This window comes from Thermobia domestica, chromosome 16 (assembly GCF_964235325.1).
Source record: "Thermobia domestica chromosome 16, izTheDome1.hap1.1, whole genome shotgun sequence".
In the NCBI taxonomy this organism is placed as follows: Eukaryota; Metazoa; Arthropoda; class Insecta; order Zygentoma; family Lepismatidae; genus Thermobia; species Thermobia domestica.
The window spans coordinates 129,672,766-129,688,401 of NC_137469.1; the positions used below are offsets into that span (position 1 = coordinate 129,672,766).

The 15,636-nt window shown below is 36.3% G+C and overlaps 2 protein-coding genes across 3 annotated transcripts in view; both read right to left on the bottom strand.

Annotated features, from left to right (window-relative positions):
- LOC145673412 (uncharacterized) overlaps positions 1 to 13,438 on the bottom strand; it is a 94,389-nt gene extending 80,951 nt beyond the window's left edge. The window contains exon 1 of one of the 2 annotated variants that reach the window (XM_081743098.1): positions 12,516 to 13,438. The gene's annotated coding sequence lies outside the window, so the exon portion shown is untranslated. The remainder of the gene's footprint in view (positions 1 to 12,515) is intronic. The other variant, XM_081743097.1, reaches the window with a different exon arrangement.
- Positions 12,974 to 14,815, bottom strand: LOC145672616 (uncharacterized). Its single transcript, XM_081741774.1, has one exon. The coding sequence runs from the start codon at positions 14,813 to 14,815 to the stop codon at positions 12,974 to 12,976; it is 1,842 nt and encodes a 613-aa protein (XP_081597900.1).
- Positions 14,816 to 15,636: the final 821 nt, after the last annotated feature.

The window sequence follows — 15,636 nt, forward strand, 5'->3', positions numbered from 1 at the left end:
ATCACTTTTTGCTGAAAATATAAAACAATCTAGTTCTATCATTTTTTACAATTACTTATCATTTTTTCTGGTGCAGAATAATCCGTTCAATACTACGTAAATGTAATGGCTTGTAACATTGGACCCCTCCCTACAAATTCTGGGGGCGCGCCTGAACACCAACAATGTTTGAGAGTTGATTCATGATATGAGATAAAAACAGACAGCACAGACTTACCTGGATATAGAAATGCCTCGATTTGGCAATATAACTTGCCGAAAATTTATCGGAAAAATACAAAAGCAGCCTTAACGCAAGAACAAAATGTCGGATCGAAGTTGGGTAAAAAGGAATGTCCATTACGTTTAGTCGTAGATTCCACTTATACACAATTGGAAGTGGTGCAGGGGCGGCACAATGGTGACCCCAAAGAAACTGGAGAATTCCTTAAATATTTTATCAAAAGTTGAACGACGAAAATAAACGCAATAAAATGAAGTTGAGTGACCACATACAATATCTCAACGAATAAAAATCATAGTGCAACGAGTAAGAATTAAGCCAGAAGACGGCCAATTTGAAAGAAAAAGAAGAGATACACGTGTTTGATTGCTCTACTTTGTCTCAATGCAGGACAAACTCTCGGAAGATCTGTCTTCTCCTTGGACATATCTTTTGAATGTATTATATACTTTAAAAACTATTAAGATATGTATTTTGTTGGAGTTAGCAGGTTGTACTGCACGAACAATCCAACACTTGAAATTTCCTCTAGTTCGTTCGTTTTTTTTTTTTTTTTTTTTTAATCTGTCCTTGCTGTATTTATATTCTTGAGTTGATGCACTGTCGAGCTGCCGACTATAGGATATTTTTATCTTCCCTATTACATGTTATCTGACAATCTCTGTTTTAACTCTTACTCTTGAAGTACTCGTAGTTGAAGTTTCATAGTCGTATTTCCTTCACAACGTCTTCCTACTGCTTTACGTTTGCGATGCATTGAATTATGTAAAAGTAAAGTATCAGTGACTTCGTCAGAGGGAGCAAAGAGGACGAGCTCCTTCACTGATGACGACGCCTGCTCCATAGACACATGGTATTGTAATGTAGGTCAAAAACTACCTTTTCGTGTATATAAAAATTTGTCGTCTCCTATTTTCTCTCCACTGCACTTACTTCCCCCCGACCCGCAAGAAATTAATGATTGCGCAGTCAGTTCATTGTATCAATTTCCTCAAAATTAAGAATAAAAACCTCTTCTGAATGATTTACAGGTTATGAAATTGTTATTCTGATGCGATGAGGCAGTCTGTAGAAATTAGTTTCCTATTGTTGACTACGTAGGTCTTGTAGAATCGATGTTCAAATGTCCACAAATGACGTACATTGTAATATCGAATACCCTTATATGAAGGACGCCCAATAAATATTCTCAATTATTGAACATTGACCTTATCCTATATGATTTGAAGTTATTTGCATTATTTCTTGGCGTATTTCCATTCGCTTACAAAATGATTTTCCCATTTGGCTACGATTTTCTTTGTACTACAGTATCCTAGAACAATATTCTCCAGTCCATTAAGCAATAGAAAACTGTCTGAATTATTTAGGTAACCATGATAGGACTAATAATGGGTAAGACTCATGAACAAAATCTGCTTGATGTCTCTCTCTATGATATTCAGGCAATTTGCATTTTCCTACAACTAATCTAGAGCTGTAGTTCTCAGCCTTTTGAACATGATCCTCTTTGTTGGTAGCTCTTCTTCCTTACAAATAATAGCAACCGTAATGAAACTATTTGAAACCACCTTAACCAGCAACCATTAACAATTCGTGAGCCCTGGAGAACCAGTTAAGAATAAGTTACCTAGAAAAACGTATTTCCCTATTAGGAAAAAAAACTACGAATTCCACATTTGCGAGCATCAGTACTTTCTCTACATTGTTTTATCACATGTGGGATATACTCGACAAATACATCTTTCATAGTTACAGTTCTTCCTCCAAAGTGGGAAAACAGTGGAATAGCGATAGAGAACTAACTTCAAGTATCAGACCATAAGTGCTAGTGGATAACATCTATCATTGAGTTTTGTAAGAGTTATCCTGTTTTCCTTTTCCTAAGATGATTTTGTGGTTAGGAAAGTAGGATCGATTTATCTATATATAAAATAAGAAGTCCTGACTGACTGAGTGCTCAGCAGGCCCGTAGCCAGCCCAAAAATGTAGAGGGGGCCCGGAAGAAGTTTGGGGGGGAGGGGGCTGAGCCAACCATATTATAGTTCATCAAATTGTAACATCAGCAATTCATTATATCTGCTCTTGAACACTGGGAAAAAAATTGTAGGTGGCGTACTTAAAAAGATAGGTTACATGCGTAATTCCTGTAGTTTTTGGACTTAACGTACAGCAGACGTATAACTGAAAACGCATGTTTTATAATACTTTCTGTATAAGTATTCTATCTATACGTACTTTCCGTATGAAACAATGTAGGCGGTCCGGATCTCACATACAAATGGACGTATATAACATATAGCTGACGAAGGTAACATAAGTATATGCATGTGATATACGGACAACTGTTCGTAGTCAGACATCCTGCAACGCCATGATGTAACATCTAAGGGCAGTGCCTATGTAGCATACGGATAACGTATGCTTCGTACTGATTTCTATAGTAAGCAAGAGGATACCGTATATTTGTACAACATACCACTGTCCGGAGAAGGGATTTTTCTCTGTGAATGTTTAAGTATTTTGCATCTACTTAATTCTATTATCCCTCTATACACACACACACATTAAGTTAACATTCTGTAATCTACATAAAAAAACGTAAATTTTATTAAAAAGTTATTACTAACTACACGAATCAGAATTAAAATATAAATGTTTTAATAGTCCCACATGTAATACTTACATTAAGATCAAGAACGAGAGATGATCTGTGAAATAAGGAACTTCAACTTTACTGAGGCTCTTGTTTAGGGTCAACTTGGGAAGTTGCCCTTCCGTTTTTTATCAAAATTTTGAAAATTTACCTAGAAGAAATAGATAATTTGATTGCTTGTGTGCTTGATAACATGTAAGTGAAGCGTAATTTATGTGTAATATATTTTGATAAGCGGTTATAGACGGGTCTAATTCGCAAGTAGAGGGAACTACTTGTCTCTAGGTTCAGAACGGTTGGATTGTGTATAATTTTCGAGTAAACATGCCTGCAAGTGTACAGGGTCTTTGCGCTGGATGTGAATTGAGAGTACTAAAATTTGTAAAACATGATGTTGATAATGACGTCAATCTTTTGAATATTCATGGGTTAATAAATGAAAGAACAAAGACCACCAACAATCGGTCATGAGTTTTTGCTTGAGATAGGAGAGCTCTAAAAACCTAAGTACGTACTAAGGTAAGTGCGAAGTAAACATAACCTAGCCTAAGTAACCTAGTAGTGAGTTATCCCCCCTTATTTTAGCTACTCGTTTCGCTCGTTCTTCCCTCTCAACTCCACCCTCCCCATTAACTACCCACAACCGTGCTCCACGCGGTCCGAAAGTTTCCCCTTTAGGTTAATAATGGTTGTCGATATGTAATTGTGGTTCCTCCCCCATACTCACACCCTCGAGGTAACTTAAAAGACCATAAAATGAGTAAAGTTTAAGTAGAAATTGATGATTGTAGATTTTATTATGTTTTTTGTTGAAAATTTGGTGGACGGGTAACTTTGAAGTAATTCCCTTCTTTACAATTACAGTTGTATTTTTTAAAAATATTTATACTAAGTTCTTGTTTAAAATCTTAAACTCGTTCAAAGCTACACTGAGAAAAAAAATGTATGCGGCATACGTAATATCGTATGTTACATTTGTAAATCCTGTAGTTTTTGGACTTAACGTACAGAAAGCGTATAACTGAAAACGCATGTTTTATAATACTTTCTGTATAAGTGTTCCATCTCTACATACTTTTCGTATGAAACAATATAGGCGGTTAGGATCTCACATACAAATGGACGTATATAACACATCTACACATCTCCCCAGACTTGATTCTATTCTTAATTTCTTTATCGCTATAGTCCGTTTCCGTGTTCCTGCACTTCGAATATCATCCAAGAAGGAACTCTTGCGACATCTCAATATCCAGATTCCGGAAGTACGTAGAATTATCTCTGACCTGAAATATCTTCATAAAATAGTGAATGGAGACTTAAGATCGGAAATATTACTTCAGGAACTATCCTTACTTGTCCCTTCTCGCATCACCCGAAACACTACCTATACCATCTTGCCCGTCCTAGGCTGGCAATTATACAGAGGGCTCTCTTTCTCTCTCTCTCTTTTTTTTTTTTTTTTTTTTTTTACAGAATACCAAAGTGTTATAATCAAGTAACAACTAATGTGGACATTTTTTCGAGCAACCCGGTGTTTGATAGAGCAATTAAACGAGTTTTGACGGAATAACATCAATTTTACACTCTTTTTTTATACTGTTCTACGTTGTTGTTGTTATTATTGTCTTCTTTTCTTTTTTCTTTCTTTTGTTAACATTTCCCAGTGTAAAATGGCAAAGTTATGCTGTATCTGGGAAATTGTTCAACAAATAAATAAATATAGCTGACGAAGGCAACATACATATATGTATGTAATATAAGGAAGATTGCTAGACATCAAACATCCTGCAACGGCATGATGTAACACCTAAGGGCAGTGCCTATGTAGCATACGGATAACGTATGCTCCGCTCTGATTTTTGTAGTAAGCAAGAGGATTCCGTATATTTGTACAATATACCACTGTCCGGAGAACGTATTTTTCTCAATCTACGTAAAACGTTACAACCATCTAGTATCGAGTAAAAGCAATACTGCTTCTTTAATGTTGAATTACAACATTATTACGCGTACGCAACTAAGAAATAGTTCCAATTTACGTTTTTTATATGAAAGCTAGCTACTTCCACGGGATCCCCCACCCCAAGTACAATACAAAACATTCTGCTACTTAATTGCTACTGCCTACAGGGTGTCCATAAAGTCTGGGTACATGGGTAAAAGCACAATTTAGTCAATTTAATGCTAATGAATAATATTTTCTACATTATTTGCGTGCTGTTCAATGCATAATTTGATGCGCTTTGCAAGATTAAGGTGAAATCGATGGAATAGGTCTGAATTGCCGTCGATTTCAGCACACCGATTGATAATGCGTTCTGTCAGGTGATTCAAATTTCTAATCTTCATCGAATATACTTTCTCTTTCAGCATATCCCAGAAAAAGAAAACAAATGGAGAAAGGTTTGGCGAACGAGGGGACCACTTCACATGACCTCTTCTCCCAATCCAGTGAGTGAAATTGTCATTCAACCAATCTCTAACAGCTGCAGCAAAATGGGCAGGGGCCCCATCCTGCTGAAACCAGTCTGGAAGTCCCTCACTCAGACGCTCAATTTGAGACATCAGTTTGTCTCTCATCATGTTTAGAAAGTCTCACTAGTTACATGTTCATCAAAGAAGAAAGGTCCTAGCACGGAACGGGGTTTGTCCAACATACTGCCTGTTTCTTTAAACTTGGTAATTAATTTCCCGACAGCAGTAAAACAAATATATTGACAATGAGGGTGTCGAAGGTTAAATTCTTGCTCATTTTTGCGATACGATCGTCCTTTCCGTCCACTTAAGAGTACCAACTCGACTCGTTCTTCTTTAGTCAGTCATCATTGAATCTGGAAAAATAAAAACAAATTACTAAAATTCCCTATGTGGGTATCTGTTTATGGACACCCAGTATGCGGGTATCTGTTTGTGTGTGTCACGCGATAACTCCTGAGCACACCAACCAATTCGAATAAAACTTTCACAGATTAATTATTTGTTCAAATGTCTCAACTGCCGTGTCGTATACAGTGTTAAGTGAAGAGTACAGGACAGTACCGATTGAAGTAGTGAGTCCGCTACAACAACTACAGCCGCAGCATTGCAGCACACGTAGTCGAAAGCAAGGTGGGCAAAAATACTTACGAGTACTCCGCACAAAAACGATTTTGAAGCTGCCTCTACTTCATCACAACGGGCCTTTACCTCATCATTGCAATTAAAAAGATGTTTAGCTTTCTAAGCCCCACCCAACAAAATCCAATCGAAACAGCCAAAGAAAGGGACTTCACACTACTACAAATTCGATAGTTAATCCGAAGAATCAATGAGTGACTTGAACGAAAGTAGTGACAGTTTAAATGATTCTACTGATGATGTTGACGATGATGAGGAAAGCGGACATTGTGGTAAATTGTAGTCGCTCAGTGCAGGGGAGAGAGATTGGTTAAAATGGCCAGTTTGTAAAAGGTAATCCCACGAAATGTCTCCCGTGAAAGGTGGAGAAAAATATGTTTGTGGCCATTGTTCTGTAAAGTAAAACTGGAATCAAAATTTAGACGCCATAAGACATGCTAATTTAGTATGTTTGAAATTTTTCTTTTATATAGTTTTTTTTTTAAGTTTATTTGTCGCACGTAGTTTGATTCCCGTTCTAATATTTTTTTTTATTGGTTGTAGCTAATAAACGTACTTATTCCAAGTTAAAATATATTAAACCTATTCCAAAAGTTAAAATAAGTAGATATTATAGCCTATTACAGTAATTTACAAACATAGACCTAATAATGAAGAAGTCAAGTCAAGTTCGATAATTATCTTTGTACTACTTAAAATTCTGGTATTTCTGCTGTTTTATATTTTAATTATCTTAAGAATGTTTTGTAATTTTATGTGCACTTGTCTTATAGACCTACCAAATATAATATATAGGCTACAGCGCGTATGCCTACAACGCGACATTTGGATAATTCGATCATGGGCACGATTCTTGCTCAGACCACCCATCCTGAGTGAAGTTTTTGTGGTTTTCCTCAGTCCTATCAGGCGTATGTCGAGATGGTTCTTTCCCTGAGGTCAGGATCGAATCCTTTCCAATTCGTAGATTTATCTTAAGGGCCGATGTGATCTCAGAGTTGGGACTTTGCTCTTTTCTGGAACTAATAAACTAATTTATTTCTTAAATAAGCAAATAAACTGCTCGAATGCATTGCCCATGCTCGAAATAACCAAATGTCGCATTGTACGCAAACGCGCATATTTTGTTCTAGTATTCCATTCTAAGAGCAGGTAGTGTTCCATATTAGGAGCGGGGTGTGCCTAATTTCCGTTACTTTTTTAGATATTGACATGCAGTTTTCAGTACTCGACACAGCTGAGTGCATTGTTTAAGGTAGCCGAAAGAAATTGGTAAATGAAGTAACCTTTTTATAAAAACTATAGTGGGGTTCTCACTTAACTCATAGGACAACAATCATATCTTACTACAGAATGTCTATTAGACTGTATATTAATGCACATATTTTCGTTTTGTGAAATATCTCCTCTTTATGGTAGAAACCCAAAAGTCAATATCGATAAGAATCTCTATATTTATGACGTCATCAAAAATACAATTCTTAAAATCTCGGTTACTTTTCTAGATATTGGCATGCAGTTTTCAGTATTCGACTCAGCTGAGCGTATTGTTTAAGGTACCCGAAAGAAATTAATAAATGAAGTAATGTATTTGTAGAAAATATAGTGGAGTTCTCACTTAACCCATAGGGGTAGCACCATATTTTACTACAGAATGTCTATTAGATTATATATTAATGCACATATATTCGTTTTGTGCAATTTCTCCTCCTTATAGTAGAAACCCAAAAGTCCATATCCATAAGAATCTATCTATATGACGTCATCAAAAATACAATTCTTAAAATGTCGGTTACTTTTTTAGATATTGACATGCAGTTTTTACTATTCGACACAGTTGAGTGCATTGTTCATGGTACACGACAAAAGTTAAGAAGTGAGGTAATTTTTTTATAAAAACTATAGTGGGGTTCTCACTTAACCCATACGGGTATCATCATATTTTACTACAGAACGTCTATTAGATAGTATATTAATGCATATATATTCGTTTTGTGAAATTTCTCCTCCATATAGTAGAAACCCAAAAGTCAATATCCATAACAATCTCTATATTTATGACGTCATCAAAAATACAATTCTTAAAATCTGGGTTACCTTCTTAGATATTAACATGCAGTTTTCGGTATTCGACCTAGCTGAGGATAGTTGTTAAGCTAGCTGAAAAAAATTAAAAACTGAAGTAGATGTGGAGTTTCACAAACCCTATGGTACCCCTATATCTCATTAGTGTGTGTTTTTTTTTAATTGATTATGAATATTCATGTTATTATTCTCAACCCATGATAATTAGTTATTTTTTTCAACTGTACTTTTAAGCACGTGAAACCCACTAGCGTATGGTGCCGTTTCTTTATTTCCCCATATTTCGGTAACAGTTACGTGTACTGACTTGGGATTTTCGGTAAACACATCTTTGTAATGGTCTTTAAAGGTGTGTTAAGACGTGTTTTGTCAATGTTTAGAAATGGATGGTTTGAGACCCCATGGTATCCCCATAACCCCGCAACTGTGTGTGTTTGTTTTGCATTGAAACGTCTTTTGAGATTGTTATTAGGAATAAGTAAATAGTTTTTCGAAATTGTTCCAACTAGTACGCAAACCCCACACATCTATGGTATCACTGTTTTTTCCCCCCACATTTCGGTAAACAAGAGGTGTAGCGAGATGTTGTGTCCGATTATCTAGTATTTGTAACGTTCTTTGAAAGATCTCGTAGACATATGTTTCAAAATATTTAATAGTTCTCAAATTAAGTACCACATGGTACCCCCGAACCCCGTTGGGGTACCTACTAGTGATGGGCAAATTCCCGGGAAGATACTTTTCGGGAATCTTAACCGCGATGATTCCCGAAAAGATTCCCAAAATGGGATTTTTTTCGGGAATTTATGTACAATTTTAAATAAAATTGCATTCTATTACTATATTATGGTTTCAAAGTTAAGTTCGTTTTTTTAATCACAGTAGCTATATTATTACAGTTGTCGCCAGGCCCGTATTCAGGGGGGTCTAGGGGACCGCCCTAAAATGTTCACGGTAGACTGGCAACTGAACTATAATATGGTGATGAAATATAATTTTGTTGCATCGCTCCCCCTAACTTCAATCGGCCTAGTGATGGATAAATTCTCGGGAAGATATTTTCCGGGAAGATTCCCCAAAATGGGAATTTTTGTACAATCACAAAGAAAATTGCATTATATTACTATATTATGATTCGTTTATATATCGCAGTATATTATTACTGTTGTCCCCAGAGAAGTCTTTAGTGTGTATATTCTGAACGATGTTATGTTATTTTATTAACATTTTATTATATTTTGAGAGTATAGTAAATGGATATTTATTTACAATATGTTTTATGAAAATAAATATGTTTCAAAAATGGTATATAAATCCACATACTTTTAAACCACTAAACAGTTTAAATTTACATGTTGGTGGATTTTCTAAACTTCTACTACTGATATTATAAACATATTAAATTTTTAAATGTTATAAACAAATTAGGTTGGGTAACTGCCAGAACACAGATGTCCCACCATTTTATCACCATTTGCGCATAAATGTGTATGTTCACAATATTTGAATCTCTTTCCTGTCTTTATAATTTTGCACGTAATATTGCCACACACGACTTTTCTTCCTGCCCATTTCTCAAAATTCCATGCGTTAATTCACATGTAAAAGAAGTTCGAGTACCTCTTCAGAAATTCGAGTCAGAGAGAGGAGACAGACTGACGTCTATTAAAAACGGTGGTTCATGGTTTATTAATAGTACTTCATTTCTATTTCTACATAATTCTACATTACTTTACAAAACGGTTTCTTTCAATCATTTGTAAATTAGTACTTTGCTACTTTTGCCGATTGTTTAGCTTTGACGGGTCAGATTTTCACCTACTTTTTTGCGATATTCTATTCCGATGTTGTAGTTTTATGGTTTCATACGTTAAATTAAGTTACCAACATTAAATTTGGAGAGCATTGCCGAGCAAGCGTTAGCGATTGAAGGCGGATTACAGCCCCGCATAGCACGTTGTTTTCTATCTTCGTTACCAACAATTCACTTTCTTTTCTCACATAAATCACTTCCACTTACCTTTACGGTTTGTACAAATTCCCTACTACCCTTAAAAAAGAAAAAAAAAAAGTGTTCGATACTTTCTTGACTATTTGAACACTACTTTCAACTCATTTCTGCCGTAAATCATCCTTGTTATTGCCAGTTTTGCCCCCCCCCCCAATACTAAACAATTACTGTAGTTTATAGTGCAAATAGAAATGGAACTTAAAAAAAATCATATTATTAGTTATATAAAGTAGTCAAAGAATTTTAAATTTTTTAACCTCCAAATTCTTTAAAACCTAGAAGTAAATCATAATATATTAAGATAATGTAATTATTCATATGGTTCTTATAATTTGGAAGATAAAGTAAAGAAATGGAAATAAATTCCTTCCCGGGAATATTCCCATTTTTTAAATTCCTTCCCACCGGTAATATTCCCACTGCCCATCACTAGTACCTACCAAATTTTGCATAATAATACATTTTCAATTGTTGTTAAGCCTCAATAAGTACTTTTTCGAAATTCATCGTTGTTCTATTTGAAACCCAAAAGTCCATACCCGACCTAATGCTAGTTAAACCTTTCGCTAAGGGAATAAATGATTTAACTTTGCTTTTGGATGCCCGGAACTTTCAAAAAGTTGTCTTCGTTCACATACAGAATTTTGGTACTTCAAGGAAACAGACACTGACTACTGACACATTATAACTGAGCACAAATTCATTTGCGTTTTGCATTTAAACTTACTATTATTGGGTGGCATTCAGAATCTCCACAAACTCGTTTCATGACTTACAGATGGATTTGATTTTGAGTTTACCGTCCCTTTCAGTAGCGAGGCTATAAGACGTAGTGTTGGGCAGTGGGAATATTCCCGGTGGGAAGGAATTTAAAAATGGGAATATTCCCGGGTTTTTTCCCTGATCTATAAATTCCCGGGAAGGAATTTATTTCCAACTGTTTACTTTATCTTCCAAATTATGAAGACCATATGACTAATTACTTTATTTTAATATATTATTATTTACTTCTAGATTTTAAAGAATTTGGAGGTTTGAATTTGCACTAAAAATTAAGCTAATTGTTTACATTGGAGGGCCAAAACTAGCAAAAAGTAGGATGATTTACGGAAGAAATGAGTTGATAGTGATATTCAAGTAGTCATGAAAGTATCGAACACAATTTTTTAGGGCAGTACGAGATTTGTACAAACCGTAAAGATACGTGAAAGTGATTTATGTGAGAAAAGAAAGTGAATTGTTGGTAACGAAGATATAAAACAACGTGCCATACAGGGTTCTAACCCTCCTTCACTCGCTAACGCTCGCTCTGCATTGCTGTCTGAATTTAATGTTGGTAACGTAATTTAACGTATGAAATCATAAAAAACCGCATCGGAATAGAAGATCAAGAAAAGAAGGTGCAAAAGCTGGCCGCCAATGCTAAACAATAGCCAAAATTAGAGAGTACTAATTTACAAATGATGAAAAGGAACCATTTTGTAAAGTAATATAGAATTAAGGAAACTTATGTAGAAATAGAGACAAATGCGCAAATGTTGACAAAATTGTTTATAACATTTAAAAATTTAGTATGTTTATAATATCAGTAGTAGAGTCAAGTTTAGAAAAGCCACTTACATGTAAATTTAAACTGTTAAGCGGTTTAAAAGTATGGGACTTACTATAACATTTTTGAAATATATTTACTTTCATAGGACTCTACTGTAAATAAATATCCATTTATGCGTACACTCTAAATATAATAGAATATTAATAAAATAACATCGTTCAGAATATACATTTTAAAGACTCCTCTGGGGACAACAGTAATAATATGCTGTGTTAAAAAAAAATAATTCAACTTTGAAATCATAATATAGTAATAGAATGCAATTTTCTTTCTGATTCTACATAAATTCCCGAATAAATTCCCATTCTGGGAATCTTCCCGGGAATATTCCCGAAAAATATCTTCCCGGGAATTTACCCATCACTAATGAGACGGGACCTACTGATTAACCTGGTTTCCGAAACCCATGGGTTATAGCCAGGATTCGAACCGGGGCCTCCCATGACGACTTCACAATTGAGTACCTTGTTTTTGTATAAATTCTGATAAAGGTAGGAAACAAAGATTCCCAGGGGACTTCTAACCGCTTTTTCTCGCTCAGCAATATTTTGTAAAGTAAGGAACACTGGGTATCTTATACGTGCAAGATAGGGGGAGAAATTGAAAGCTATCATTATTATTATTATTACTGAACCCAGAGTTATGATACAAATTGTGAAAGAAATTATTACTCAACGATTACTTCTGGTGAATAACGTGAATTTAATTTATGCTAAGTAGGATTCCAGCCTGTGGCTTAGCGAAAAATATTCTAAATAACAATTAGAATGGCCGTTAAGAGTAAATAATCTTTGAGAGAGTCACTAACCTGATTTACAAATATATTCAAATGCACGTCAATATATTTACTTTTCTTCTCTGAAACCACTAATCGTTATTGAAATAAGAACCTCGGACATATATCCTACCAGCAACAAATGTAAAATTGTTTTTGTGTATCTCACAAGGAGGATTTTTCAAATTAAAAGTAAATTGTCCATGTGATAACAGTTCCTTTGACTGAGAGTGAGAGTCTCTCTCTCTCTCTCTCTCTCTCTCTCTCTCAATGTTTTGATGCTCCAGGAACTCGTCCGTTGAGCAATACAAACGGTTAGATGGGGATCTATACTTGTAGAGATGATTGGTCCAGAATCAATTTGGGAACAAAATAAGTAAACACAATCGAAACAATCACTTCATGTGCAACACTAACTATGTCGAAGATACAATATATTACAAACTGCTATGAATAACAAGAACACTGCACAGTTGATCACTTTGACACCATTACAAGTCGTAGTTGTTCACTATGTAATATTGAAGCAGATGATAAAGAACAAGGTGGTTTTTGTTGGCTAGTAAGAAAGACACTGTTACGGGGCTTGTGAAATAAACAGAATGAATGACTGTGTTGAGTATCGGACGGTAACCAGGCGTTAGAGAGCACTGAAAGGTCAGGTGGTCAATAGAACCCTCATTTATGCCACAATAACACATACGTGAGGGGCGCTGCTGTTGTTTATATTGCTGGATGGGAGTCTGAGCAGTATTAAGACGCAGGCGAGAATATAAACAATGATGTTTTCTTGTCCAATTGTGAGGGGCCTCCCATTTTTTCGTGGTGGGAATCGGTTCTAGTTGCCAATAATAAATCCCTGGTCCTGATCGTTGTTGTTGTTGGTAGATTCGCCATTCGGTTTGTCGTTTCTGGAGCAGCATCTCGGCGAAAGAAGATGCTGGAAGCCGGAGATCAATCGGTGTGCCATGTTGTGTTGCATATCTGCTCAGGATATCGCTAACTTCGTTCCCGAGGATGTCGCAGTGTGAGGGTGTATGAATTAACGTAATCACTTGATGATTATTATGTAATATTCGAAGCTGTTGGCGAATATTGATTTGTAACCATGTATTGGCAGATGTCCATGGGGTTCTACATATTCCTTGTAACGCACTAAGGCTATCACTACAAATACCCACGATAGGTAGTTGTCGTTGTAGGCCTACTTTCAATGCCATGCGAATTGCCCAGCTTTCTGCTAAATAGCTGGATGTATTCGGTGGAAGTCTGTGAGTCTCTGCGTAATTAAGCGCTGGTATATAAATTCCTGCTCCAACCACAGATCCATGTTCGGTATGCTGTTTAGAAGCATCCGTGTAAATTAAAATGGTATTGGAGTGATGAGATTGAATGTGGTGTTCCCAGAGATGGCGCACTATCTGAGGCTGAGTGGAGCGAAGACGTTTAAAAGAGACCACCGGTTGCTCAAGTGTGGGAGAATGAAGAAGAGTATTATATTGTGCAGTATAACATGGTAGTTTCGGTCCTCGATGCAATTGATTGAGCCAGTTGTGAATACTAACGAATGCTCGATAAATCCAAGGTAGCTGTTTATAATATGGAAGTCGGGTATGAAGGTTGCTATTGTATAGGAATTGTAATTTCGGTAGTAATAGGGATGAGGTGCAGCATATGCGTTGAAGGAGGAATTTTTTAGCCACAAAATATGTTTTCACTGGGAAAGGAATTATTCCAGTTTCTTCTAAAAGTGCTGAGGAAGGTGCCGTCTTTGGTTGTCGGAATATAATTCGCTGTGTTGTGGCTTGAAGACGGATGTGATGTTCGCTGATCCGTTTGGGTAGTGGAGAGAGTAATATTCCGCCATATTGAAGTTTTGCATCCACACATTGAGTACTGACTTGTTGCAGGGAGGATATATCTGTTCCCCACCCCTTGTGGCTGATGCAAGACAACAACTTAAAATAAGGTTGGGCTTTAAGTGCTATTGTTTTGAGATGATGTTTCCAATTTAGTTTAGAATCGAGATGAAAACCAAGATATTGTAAAGTAGGTGTAACTGGTAAAGGATTGTTATTTACCGTGAGATGGATGGGAGGTTGAAAACGTTTCCGGGTGAAGAGAGTGCAAGAAGATTTCGCCCAGTTGACTGACATGCCGTTTTCAGAGGTCCAGGAGTGAAGTTCTAGGAGAGCGTCGTGCAAAATCCGTATCCCATCCACTATATTGGAAGTTTTGACAGACTGAGAGTCATTGCTTAACGCCTTATCATTTTTGCCCTTCGGCTCCAGTGATGCCAGTTTTGTAACAGCGAAATTCCCGTCCGAAACCATAAATTTCCCGATTAGATACAAAATTTCCCGTCAACTTCAATAGATATAATTTACAATATCTATAGCAGGCCAAAATTTAAAAAAAATAGAATGTACACTTTTTTTTCGAACACTATGGTGTTTTTTGTGGTTTGGAAGGGATGTTGTGCTCAGCAAAACAACACTTAATTAAATTGTATTGGCCTTAACATGATTCTAGTGTTGCTTGTACACCGCTTGTTCCTTGCCACAAAAACAAATAAATCAAAATTTAAAATGTTCAAAAATGCAGCGATAAGCAGGGTATTTTCCAATTGTTTACATTAGCTTGAGGTTTCAAGTCTTTTGTGTGTTTGTAATTTTCACTTTTACCCAGGGATAAAGTAGATCTGAGAAGGTAGGGGGACGCATTACGTAAAGCCACTCCCTGAACCTATCTTTCTCCATTGTAATTTTTAGAAGTGAAGGATACCACAGATATTTTCTAGAAGTGGGGAGACGACATCCACCTCCGTTCCCCCTCACTTTTAGCCCTACTTTACCCAGGGGTAAAAGTGGATCTGAAAAGGTGGGGGGACGGTAGGTAGCGGCATGACGTCACGCCGTTTCCCTGCCTATCTTTGCCCATTGTAATTTTTTTAGGAACAAGGGGGACGGCGTACATATTTTTTCGAGGTGAGGGAACGGCGTCCACTCGCATTACCCCGCACTTTTACCCATGCTTTTACCCAGAAAGAGCTCAATGTTGCAAGCTAGGTTGTTGTACACCTAGAAAAGTTGAGAATACCAGAATTTCCCGTTTTCAGCCTATTTTCAAGAAAAATTCCCGCATTCCCGTCAGT